The following is a 13,405-nucleotide window of genomic DNA, read 5'->3' as shown; positions in this document are numbered from 1 at the left end:
GCAATGTCCTGATAAAGATTTGTCCTGCAATATTTTATGTTGAGAACTTGAAATACATAAAATTGTTAATAATTGAAAACACTTAACCAGGGAGTACTCAGCCCTTTGTAGCAGCCGCGTCTGCCCTTATAAATGACAAAGGAAAAACATGGGGGGGGGGGTAAATACGTGGCATTTGTTAACGATATTTTCAGCCCGTCCTTGTTGTCTTCACAGTAGGTTCGACAATTTCAAAACAGGTATTTAATACAATGATAAAAAAAACGCATGTTCTAGAATCAATATGATTTATTTATATATGGATACATATGTACAGCAACCAGATGTATGTTTAACACAAAGAAAATAAGAATCCCCAAATACAACTTGAAACATGTAGGAATGTAGGAGCTCTTATAAAGAAACATAATTCAGATAACCAGAGACATAGATAGTTATCTATGTCTCTGAGATAACATACAATTATACAATGATAAAATAAGCAGTAATTGCACTAAAACATCAAAACAAAGAAAATGCCGATATCTTTTAAATTTATATCTGTCTCAATAGGGCAGCATTTCGACTTGCTTATTGGTATTTTCTTTCAGATTTATATCGTCCAGCCATATAAGAGCCTCACCAATACATCTGGTCCTAGTGCATGTCAAAAAGTTACCCTTGTGATACACCCTAAAACGAATTGCATACTTGGCTGTGCGATCTTTGAAGATGCCCATATACAAATCATCATTGAACTCTAGATCATCATTACCCTTTCTGGTTTTCGTTTTTTGTCTGTGAAGTCCTTCGCGAGGCATTGGACATACTGTTATGAATATATTCAATTCCCTCCATGTGTCTGTTAAAGCAAAGAGGTTTTTGATCGAAAAGACGGTGATTTTCAGTTCATCTGTATGTTTTGAATGTTCAACATTTATATTAAGATATGCAGTGGACATGGAGTCGTCCGAAATGTCAGTGACACTGTTTATTTCTGAGTCATGGATTTCCCATTTTTCACACATGTCATTTTCATTCTCGCCTTTTTCATTTCCAAAAGTGTCGTCTTTATCGTTGTAGTTTTCAATTGGATTTTTATCATTTTCCTTAATTTGACCTTTGTTATGCATGCGCAATGCTAGTATGTTGGTTACCTGTCTCTCAATTTCTTGTCTTAACAAGGCCTCTTCTTGCTGCTTTCTTTCGTTTAATATTGCTTGGATTGATTCTGAAATAGTTTTTGTCCGCCTAACCGAGTAACCGTCATATTCGGCGCAAAACGGAAATACCTTTACGTCCTCCATTAGGCTGCGTCTTTTGAAACTCAGGATCGACAAATCAGTATTCTCTGTGGCGTTTGATTTAGCGTAAGAGGCACTGCTATACCCAGAAGAAGCAGTACTATTACAAAATGTTTGACATACTTCCTTCATATTCGTCAAAATATCGACAGATTTTCTGCGAAAACGACCAATCTCTGTAGCTGCTTTATCGAAACTTTGTTTCATCTTTTGACAGCAGTTTTCTTCTGTTATTTCTTTTTTGTCAAGAGAGCTGTCCAAACTTTCATAACGTCTTGGGATATTTGATAGAACTTTTTCTTTCAATATTTTCCAGTGACTGTTTAGTTTTTGCAAGTTGTCTTGGGATTTCTGCTCACTGGTACAAGCTGTAAGATCGCAACTTTTCGTATTTTCTCGATGATTGATATTTCTTTGTAGATGCACAGCGTCGTTGAAACTTACGGAAGATTTCATTCTACAGTTGTCAACCGCTACCGGTTTGGTGTACGCATCGCTTGTCGAAAATCGCTGATTTCTTCCTCGAGAACTGCGTGCAATATCCCAGTTATGTGTAGACTCATACATTTCTCCAAGCATCTGCGCTGTCATGCTATTGTTCAAACCGTCTGATTGCTTTGTGTTCTTTTCATCAGATGGGATTGATGAGCAGTCATCAATACTGCTAATTTCACTAATACGGAATTCATTTAGCAAATATTGCTTCCTCTCTTGTTTCCATTTTTTCAAAGCCTGAACGGAACTCTTCTTCTGCTGGTGATCATACTTCTTTTCGAAAAATTGTCTTCTTTTCTTCACTGAGCTGTCCGTTTCTAAACCAAGATCGCTTAATATTGATGAAAAACATTTCTTTGTTTCTTTTGCAAACGTTTCCATGCTCACAATAAGACCTTTAGGGGTCTGAAAAAGACTTGTTTGCTCGCTCTAGCTTGGAAGTGAATGAGAGTTTGCGAAAGGTTTGCTTCTTTTATGGAAGTCACAAAATTTGTGATAATGATTTATTAGCACATTGAAACATTTGACCAATAATATTTCTTATGCAAATATTTTGTCTCATCCTTGGAGGCGTGTTTTCTTTTCTGTAAGAAAACTCTCCTTATAGTTAGTTATAAAACACTTTGTTTGTTTTTTATTTCTATTATATGGAAAAAAACAACAAAGGAGGCTTCATAGACTGTGTTCAATTCTTAGACAAATTTCAAATTTAATTTGCCCCACTTCACATACATGAACAAACAGCATCAAAACAGCAATAGAAGACGGAAAATGCAAAAAAAGTTTACTCTCCGAAAATGAAAGGGTAAATTTCTAAAATTGACGGGTTGTATATTGTCTGACTGTTAGTATACACGTTTTATTCAATTATTCCTGGTCACAAGTTTTTCTTAAATGCAAATCATAACCTTTTTTTGAAATAAATACAAAGGTGTTTTTTTTTAAACAAACATCGTGAACCATACCAAAAAAAAAACGGAAATGGGGTAGCGCCGACTATTCAATAATGTTATTCTTTTTCTTAATATGTATCAAGATTTACATGACTATTCTATTGACTTGTTCGCTGTCGATCAATTACATCTCTTTTTTCTTTCTTTTTTGCCGATGATACAGTGTTAATATCTTATTTCCAAAACGGGTTTCAAAAACTTCTAAATAATTTACATTCTTATTCTTACAATTGGAGTATTAGTGTAAATATTGATAAAACTGTATAGTGATGGTATGTAAGAAAGGTAATAGACACGAAACTATTGATATGTTTTATGATAATCATAGACTTTAAAATGTTACTTAATTTTTATATTTAGGTGTAACTTTGTTTGCCTTGCCAATAGAAGTTAATATCAGGCAAATAGTCATTGTATAGACTAGCTATTAAAGTCATGTTTTCGCTTACTTCATTGTTTTAAACTGTCTCACTGGACATTAAAGATAAAATAAAGTTACCGGTATTTTATTCCATGATTTCTTCGATTTTGAATTATGGATGTGAATTTTGGAGTTTTCGTCAGGCATCTGGTTTAGAAAAAATCATTTACAATTAAAAAACAAAAATGTCTTAAAAGTTAGTCAACTGACTCCTTGTATTGCAAGTTGACAATATAGGTCGTAAAATCAGACTGATAAAATATGGCTTCAGAATTATGAAAACCTCGAATTCTTTAGTAATTAATATGCGTGATGATCATGGAATATTAGTGAACAATTGGTCTTTAAAGGAACTCCACAGAGGTCCAATAGCCTATAAAATAATAAATTTTTAAATTCTTTCTGAAATCAACTGGTGTATTTAAATTTGAAACCAAGCAATAGATGATACATACATATACACGGCATCAAATTAATAACCGATTTTTATGCTATTTTTGGCCGATTAGAGTGAAAGGCGTTTAAACGGTTTTCATTTATTGGGCCACTTTGCACAATAAAATTGATTATTTCTGGGAAACGGAGTGAGCGAATGTTCTGAAAATTTGTACATGAGTTGTTGGTCCATACATACATGTACTTATACAAAAATATCAAAAATATATTTTCGGTCCCTTCACTTCAAAAAACCTCAGTGGAGTCCCTGTAAGTGTCAAATAATTACTAGACTCTTACTTATGGGATAAACGAAATCACTAACATACAAATCCAAACAGTAATAAGAACTTTTTGTGATCAATGTCTACAATAAGGTATTCAGAGCTCAAAGAATCTCAGGGAATTACTACTTATTGTTTATTTAAATCTAGTTTTAAATTAGAAAAAAAAAATGTGTAAAACATGATAGCTATAGAATTGCTTGTTTTGCTCATAATTTAGCTACTGAAGAAAGAAAACATTAATAGATGTCAAAGAATATGCACCAATTGCAATATGAAAAGTATTGAACATGAATTTCATTTCCTTTTAGAATATGTCATTTTTAAGACACTGGCCAAGTTTGTTAAAATTCAAATCTCTTTTAAATGTCAACAAAGTAATATTATTAATAAACTTGCAAAATACGTTAAAAAGCTTACCTTTGGGGCGGAAAATTTCAAGAGTGAATTATGTTATATAAACGTAGTAATTTCTTATTTCATATTTCTTATATATTAATCAGCTATAGTATCTTATTGTTTTTTTTTATTGTCGACAGAATTTGATATAGCTAATAAATATGACTTCATGCTGCATGCTTAATTTATTCTTTGTATTTGTACAGCCATTGTTTATATGTTATATTGGTGATGTACATTTATATGTTGTTTTTTTTTTGCGTAAAAATTATTGAATTGAAATTGAATTGTAATTATTCACGGAAAATATGAATATTGACTGTTTTGTTTAAAGATAATTATCTATGTGATAAAATGATTTAAGAACCCTATGACGTAGTTAATTATTACATTTTCTTACAACTTTTAAGTTGTGTTTTCTTTACGTATTGTTTTGCTAATTTTACCTACAGTACGTATCAGGTATTGATTTATCTATGTACATACATATTGTTAATTTCAACGCTAACAATTGCTTTGAAACCTGAAATGTCATATCACCTAACTGAACAAAATCTGTAGGCAAACATTTATTAGCACATCATGCAAACATTTGCGAAGCTTCTTTTTCGTTAATGGACCTTCATTTGCAGTCATTATATATAAAGATCCAGGATCAGAAAGTACTAGTAAAATATGCTCGGTCTGACCAAGAAAAAAACAACAAATCTGATGGCAGCTTACCAACTTAAACCCAATCCTTCAAAAATGAGCCATTTCAAAAAGAAGTATTTTGAAAGTTAAAAAAATGTATAAGGCTTTAACTGGAATTGAACTGTTTCTTCTGTTAGTAATTTTACTTTTTTCAAGACGAAACAAAATTTTTTAACGAACGTGTTTACAGAGCAGCTGGAGTGATTTTAATCGTTAACCTGCTATCTGTCAATTTTTTTTTAAAGTGAATTGGTCTATAATGGTAGGTCTTTATTATTACCAAAGTATACTTTATTTTGATACATTTGTTGCTCATTATAAAAAGATTACGGCCTATATTTTTGTTTAAGTCACGTTGTGAGACTACTTTCAGTTTTTCGTATTGTCTCCGAGATGATCATGAATAATCGGCGAGATGATCCAGATTCGACCAGTATTGGGTTCTCCTAGCACTGTATAGCAAGGTTGGTTTTATAAACGCAGTTAAAGGTGCAAATTACAAAAAGAATTTATTTAAAACAAAGTAACAAATTACATCAAAACCTAGGCATTTTATAAAAATGTCTATAATGCAGCCATGTATGTAAATGAAAGATATGGGGCACTGTCATCTATGCACTTCTTCTTCTATTGCTTCATCATTCTGAAATATGCAAAGTTGTAAAGTTATAATAGTGTACATTTTTGTATTTAATAATCACATAAAGGTTAACTCCTCTGAGTTTTGTTTCTTTTTTTCTTTGGTATAACATGACTGGTATTTTTTTCAAAATTAATTTATTATTAGATGTAGGCCTGGACCAATAATGTGTGTGCACATTTTCAGATCATTCGCCTTCTCTGCTTTTTGAAAAACAATTATTTTATTTGTGAAAATGTCCTCATTAAACGCATCGGGCTAAGAACAGAGCAAAAGTATTTGATAAACGATTAATATTTATGTATCCTATTTTGAATCTCTTGTCCCCCGGTAAATATATGTAAGACATTTAAATATCACGTCTTTTAGGCTTTTGGATCACAGCTGAGTCCCATTAAATCAAAGACAAGAGACGGATGTAAAAATAAAATTAACACAGACATACTTACGATTTGTAAATATGACCCGTGAATCATTTACTTGAAAGCTGATTGTAACAACTATACTTTCAGAAATGATGAAGTGAACAATTCAGAAAATATGTATTGGATTACCTGTCTTGGTCTCCCACTATTTTCATAATTTAAGCCTCCACTTGTGTTATTTTGATAAGCCGGTGGTGGAGATCGGCTACTCTGATACGGCGGCGGTGGTGAATTATACGCAATATTTGACGGCGCCCTCATAGGGTATATCAGATTAGACGGCGTGAGAGATATTCGTGATCTTGTCCGACGTTGAGCTTCCCGACGTCGTTGGCGCTGCCGTTGGATATCTTCATAGCGGATTCCCGGGTATGGCTGATCTTCGACCACCTGGGGCGTTGGGAGCGGTGTGCGCCCGCGCACTCGACCCCGGTAAGCAGGATTGTTAGTTTCTGTGTAATAGTCGTCAATATAATCATCGTCGTGGTAGTAGGATGCTACAAGAGAAATAAGTAGTAGAATTGATTTAATCAAATGTTCTGTTACACCCAAATATTCACTTGGATTCAACAATTCATTCCGAAAATTGCTAGAATGCTGAAACCTTTACTTATAAACTAATTGTTACAAATATACTTTCTAAAATTGTTAAGTTGACAACCTTAAAGATAATATCATTATGATTGAATCGACAGTAACAATGTTCTTACAGTCTGGGGATATTATGACTACCCTGTCCCGTTACGGCAATCGCGACACACACATAACTCAAACCACGAAAACACAAAATTGAGATGGTGAAAAGTCGAATTAACTAAACAACGATGGTGAAAAGTGGAAATAACGAAACCATGATGGTGAAAACTCGATAAAATTTCGTGTTTTCACCATCATACTTTCGACCCTTCACTATCGTGGTTTCGTTATTTCGATTTTCCATTTTTCGACTTTTCATCATGGTGGTTTCGAGTTATGTGTCTGTCGCGATGGCTGCAATGGCCCTAACGGAACATAGCATATGTTACAGTTGTACAAGGGATATATTTGCAATGATGTATACAAGTGTATGAGGTGTTCAAACTTAAAACTTATCAAGTTAACCTGACATTCCAATAAACGTAATTCCCCAAATACAGCTCCATATCCATCCAATGAGGAAGCAAGCGACTAGAAGCAACTGAAGAACCCCAATACCAAACACCGTGCAGCAAGAGCCGAGCTTTTCCCCGCAAGTCATGTCCTCGGTTTTTGCACAGCAAAATATACATAACGAAGCGGCCATAGAACCTGTAGAAATAAATGATATACAATATATAAATGTACAAAATACAGTTATTAGTACAAAATGATTTTATAAACATATACATGTACGAGCTAGTAAGGATAACGTTAAAGTTGTATTTTCAGGGTCGTTTGTTACCACTTTTTTTTTGGAAAAACGTTCTCCACTGATGAACTGACTAGGAAAAAAATACTGAGAAAATATGATCCCCCCTTTTTTTTGTTTAAAAAACTTTTAAAGACAATTGTTAAGAATTAATGTTTTTGACAATTTTTGGCAACCATTATTTCCAAAAAGAAAAATAAAAAAGGACATTAACTAAACAAAATTTCTTTGTGTCACTTGTCTTTGGAAAATTAGGTAGGCAAGAATGTGATTTAAATTCTTTTTGTCTCATTTTACCGGACTTGATATAATTCTATGTTTTATCTTACTGTATATGTATTTAATTATGTATTATATTTTCTCATTAGATGCTATATGCATGTACAAATGAGCCGGGTTTGCGATCAGCATGGAATCAGACCAGCCTGCGCATCCGCCTAACTTTTGTTTATCACAATTTTATGAAATACATTCAGGAATTCAAAATTCAATACATTCTATTTCAATTAAAGTCAAGTAGTAACTAAAAAGTAAACAAAAAAGATAATTGAAAAACTTTCCATACTGCCAATGTTTGAATGCATTATTTTGAGAAGTTTTTTATATGCGAATTTTTCATTTGTAATTATAAAAATAGTAAATTTATCGACTTATTACTCCCTTTTTTATGTAATTTTCAATTTCAAGTCAAGTCTGTTATTAATATAAATACAAATTTCCTTTTGTCAAATTCATTTTGTGTCATTTATTCATGGTATTGAAATTTTCAATAGCATTTTCCTCTCTTTAAATGGTAGTGATGTGTAAGCATTCAATAAATTTATTCATACCGATTATTCATCAAAAAAGTAAGCCAAAATGCTGTCAAAATATCCAATAAATGGCACAGTGGATATTTGATATGTAAACCAGTGATTTATTAGATATGTATTATTCTGACTGAACGTCTCTGGACGGCTTTTATAATAGCTCGCATGCACAGTGGAAAAAGACGATTTTTAGAAAAATCATATTCAACTTTCTTGGGGTATTTCTTGCATTATGCTTTACTTTTATCATTGTGATGAAAATGATCGAGTGAATAAACACGTTTCAGTAACTGAAAATTAGTTTTATTATACCCTTCTCTCTCAAAAATCACAAGGAATGATTCTCTTAAAAATCAAAAGGCAAGAAAGTAATTTTCAGCATTCTCTTAAATGTCACGAGGCAAGGGAATAATGACATGCATTCCCTCAAAAATCACAAGGGAATAATTCAAAGCTACTCTCAAAATTCACAAGGGAATAATTCATAGCCTCTCTCAAAATTCACAAGGGAATGATTCATAGCTACTCTCAAAAATTACAAGGGAATAACTCATAGCTATACTGTAAAAAAATACAATGGAATAATTCAAAGCTACTCTAAAAAATACACGGGAATAATTCATAGCAACTCTCAAAAAATACACGGGAATTATTCATAGCAACTCTCAAAAATTACAAGGGAATAATTCATAGATACTCTCAAAAATAACAAGGGAATAAATCATTGCTACTCTCAAAAAATACAAGGGAATAATTCATAGAATTCCCTCAAAATCACAAGGGAATAATTCATAGCTAATCTAAAAAATCACAAGGGAATAATTCATAGCATTTCCTCAAAAATCACAAGAGATTAATTCGTAGCATTCCCTCAAAAATCACAAGGGAATAATTCAAAGCTACTCTCAAAATTCACAAGGGAATAATTCATAGCTACTCTCAAAAATTACAAGGGAATAACTCATAGCTATACTGTAAAAAATTACAATGGAATAATTCAAAGCTACTCTAAAAAATACACGGGAATAATGCATAGCAACTCTCAAAAAATACACGGGAATTATTCATAGCAATCTCAAAAATTACAAGGGAATAATTCATAGCTACTCTCAAAAATTACAAGGGAATAATTCATTGCTACTCTAAAAAAATACAAGGGAATAATTCATAGAATTCCCTCAAAATCACAAGGGAATAATTCATAGCTAATTTCAAAAATCACAAGGGAATAATTCATAGCATTTCCTCAAAAATCACAAGAGATTAATTCGTAGCATTCCCTTAAAAATCACAAGGGATTAATTCGTAGCATTCCCTCAAAATCACAAGGGAAAAACTTCATGGCATTCTCTAAAAAATCATTAGGATTATCCAAAGTTCATACGAATCATGACCTTAAAGGTTTAGATTGAACCTGCCAGGGTGTCACTGTATTTACTTTATAGTCTTTCAGAAGTAAAGCATTTAAAGGGTATTCTTGCCCTGATGTTAAAATTGGGTACGCCCCAAGAGTCAACTGGGTTAAATGTAGATTAACATTAAGATAATCATTAAAACAATAAAATTAAAAACTACAATGTATTCAGTATTTGGATATTTTGAGCGTAACATGGCAAGGTAATTTTCTACCAAATTTTCTAAAACCCTAACTGGATCATCCTGGTGATCGCTGGATTATATATAGGCTTCATTGATGTAATTTTGTCTAATTTCTCATGGCTAAATGCAATAATGCCTTAATGACTACTTACAAACAATCTTTACCACAATTTCACTGGGAATAGGTCTTTACCAAATGCAAGTTTGATAGATGTAGAGTCAGGAGGTCTTACAAAATAAGATTAAATGAAAAATAAAGTTAAATTGGCTGAAATCAGCTAATTTGATACGGATTATTTAAAGTAAGAATTAATGTTGGTTAAAATGTTCTTAAAACAACTTGCAAAATACGGGTAAATTGGAGTTAAAATGGCGGGAAAACCATAGACACTTGGGGTGTGGAGCTCAAAACGCCTTTAAAATCAAATTAAAATGCATATTTGTCAATCCCAGTACATGTATTGATCATATATATCAAAATAATATAAGCCGTTTTGAAAAAAAAATCATTTTTTTAACGTCTATAATATTATTATAGACGTTGAATTATTATTTTTACTCAAAACGGCTTATATTAAGTTTATTTGATATATATGATCATTACATGTACTGGAATTGACAAATATGCATTTTATTTGGATTTAAAAGGCTTTTTGAGCACCACACCTCAAGTGTCTGTGGGGAAAACGTGTAAAGTGTTGTTAAAATGGCGGGAAAACATCTTACCGAATCCGGGTATAATGAAATTAAGAACACAACAAATGATTGCTACAGGCATAGGTAGTGCCGGGACAACATAACGATCGTCCTTTTCTTGTAAATCATCATCTAAAAGATAATATTATCTTTAAAGAGACAATATAAAAAGGAAACCGGCTTGACAATGGCTTACAACATTGTAATATGATCATGTTTTGTTATAATGAAAATGCGTTAAATTAAATCAATCAATAAATAAAGATGGAAATACACCATTGATTTAATGCATGACTTAAAATCAGTGTATTTTCATCAAACTTATTAAATATGATGAAAAATAAATCTGTTCACTTGAAAGAAAATACTGGGGAAATAACCCTTTTTCCGACAATGGCGCAATTACATTTGTATCTTTCCGACAATGGCGCTTTTATTTTCTTTCTTTCAATTAGTAAAAATCAATTAGATCTAATTTTTAAATTGCAGCATAGATATATATTCATACAATATTAACTGCGCCTACAATATTCTTTGCAAATAGTTATGAAATCAGTCCTAGTTTAAAAAGGTGATTCAGACTTTGAATATTAGAATTTTTCTAAATATGGGTTTGTGACGTAATAAACATACAGGTACTACTTCCGCGCGTCCTTGCTGATGAAACTCCTTGGAAATCCCTCCGCCTATGTACAACGTCAACCGGTGGTAGATCCCGTAACGTCATTGGTTCTGTTACAGGACGTTGATGATAATGCGAGTGTTCAGAATATCTTCTACTATTGTCACTAGTATCTCTTGTCACGTGAGTATCTCTTGCCACGTGAGTGTCTCTTGTCACATGAGCGTCCCTTGTCACGTGAGTGTCTCTAGGCACGTGAGCATCTCTGACATTATTATTGTATCTAGCTACATGGCCGTTTGAAATTCTTCTATCGCGATTTATGTCAGTTCGTGAAAAGTCGTCACTTTGTTGTATACTCTCTCCAAGCGCGTTTGAAGCCATCCGTTCCTCAGTCACTTGACTGGGTCTTCTTTGCACTTGCAGACTTCCCCGTCTTGTATTCCGTGATCGGGGACCATGTTCGTGCCTGGATGGTTCCAAGCTCATAGAAGGTCTTCTTGGTTCCCTATTGACGTCACTGGAGACCAGCTGAGCGCGGGAGGTGTCATTTGTACTTCTGTGATTTCGGAGTCTGGAGATGGATAAAGTTTGACCGGCTGTCTCTCCTGGAAGTTGCGCAACAGCAAAATTTCTCTCGGTCATCATTGATATCTTCTTTAACAGATGATGCTTTCAAAGCAATCGCCCTTTTGTTGATGATTTTCAAATTCACATCATGTTATTTTTTTCTCATTTGTTTTACTAAAGATCCAGTATTCAAAAATTCGCATTGAAAATGATACAATATACAAAATCCAGTTGAAGAATGGGTCTGGCATAAATCCTGTATTAATTCTTGTTATAGAACAATATTTGTTTCACGTATGCACGTACGAATCACGACTCAACAGGACATTTTCAAACACGAAAACATTTTGAAATATAAATTTTAATATACACTACCAAATCAATACATCCAATATAAATAACTGAAAGCTTTTTATCGACGTTTCATCCATATCTGCACCTAGTGTATTCAAATAAAACCAGAATTCAGACCTCTTTTCAATGTACATTTTGTATTTCATACATTAATACAGTTTTAAATCGATCGATTTCGTTTATTCACACCAAAAAGAACATTTCCGTAATTCTATATACTGTTCATATGAAAGCCTTTTTTGAAACGGCTCTTTATTCATGTTCAGGACAAGAATACTTTCATAAACTCAATGCATATAGATTACAAATTAAATATGCAAGCGATATATCAAATTTTAAATATGTGACAAAATCACTGATTGGTGAAATCGAATCTTTGTATTAATTAGGACCTTTTGATTTGTATGATTTATGCTAATCGATTTTTTACTAAAGTTTGAAATGCTCCAATTCAGTAGCACTTTTCATGCTTTTACTTTTCTTTTTGAACACAATTGTATGGAAATTTGAAAGGGGTCCGTGTGTCATGTTTATTTTCATGGGTTATTTGATAATAGGGCTATGCGTATTATATAAATCTACATGAACAATGATCTTCGTTGTATATATATATATATGAGCCGCGTCTAGACAAAACCAACATAATGGGTTTGTGTCCAGCATGGATCCAGACAAGCCTGCGCATCCGCGCAGTCTGATCAGGATCCATGCTGTTCGCTTACCAACTCAATAACAAGTAGAGAAACTGATAGCGAACAGCATGGATCCTATTGTATGTTGAATGTATATTTTTCGTGATAAAGATGTTTGATAGGTTATATGGCCCAATATAAACGGCTGAAAGCTTATATAACCAGAGCTTTAGAGAGAGTTGTATTGCAAACAACCGTTTATACACGGTCATATAGCATGTCAGGCATCTTTATTCAGCAGAATTAATTTATTTAAAGAAAAAAAAAACTTCGTATATCAGAAAATAATAAACATCACATTCATAGGCTTGATACACTGATCATTTCAATTTTATCACATGCAGCCGGTGCCTGGCTTGGATACTTTTCCCTTCACTATTTTGACAAATTGAATATTTTTTTTATTCAAAATGTTTTTCAAACATATTTTCAATTAAACAAAGAAAGCAAGTTGTTATTTTAATTTCATTCATATACAAATACTATAAATAAAGACTTTACTTGCATTTACTGTTTTACTGAAAATATGTTTGAAAAAACATTTTGAATAAAAAAATATTTAATTTATCAAAATAGTGAGAGAATAGTATCCAAGGCACACACCGGCTGCATGTGTTTGTAATAGATAGAAGTTAATGGGAAGTTTCG

General features: G+C 32.7%; 1 protein-coding gene across 1 annotated transcript; it reads right to left on the bottom strand.

Annotated features, from left to right (window-relative positions):
* Positions 1 to 5,474: 5,474 nt before the first annotated feature.
* LOC132743294 (uncharacterized) lies at positions 5,475 to 12,319 on the bottom strand. The gene is made up of 5 exons (XM_060731836.1): positions 11,153 to 12,319; positions 10,550 to 10,651; positions 7,130 to 7,315; positions 6,158 to 6,525; positions 5,475 to 5,606 (listed from the first exon to the last, which is right to left on the bottom strand). The coding sequence occupies exons 1-5, from the start codon at positions 11,787 to 11,789 to the stop codon at positions 5,571 to 5,573; spliced, it is 1,329 nt and encodes a 442-aa protein (XP_060587819.1). The 5' UTR covers positions 11,790 to 12,319; the 3' UTR covers positions 5,475 to 5,570.
* Between the last annotated feature and the right edge of the window lie 1,086 nt (positions 12,320 to 13,405).

The sequence above is a fragment of the Ruditapes philippinarum genome, unplaced genomic scaffold (genome assembly GCF_026571515.1).
Source record: "Ruditapes philippinarum isolate M1 unplaced genomic scaffold, ASM2657151v2 ctg2717_1_1_1_1, whole genome shotgun sequence".
In the NCBI taxonomy this organism is placed as follows: Eukaryota; Metazoa; Mollusca; class Bivalvia; order Venerida; family Veneridae; genus Ruditapes; species Ruditapes philippinarum.
Note: the sequence above shows the minus strand (reverse complement) of the source record. Positions and strands in the feature narration are given on the sequence as shown.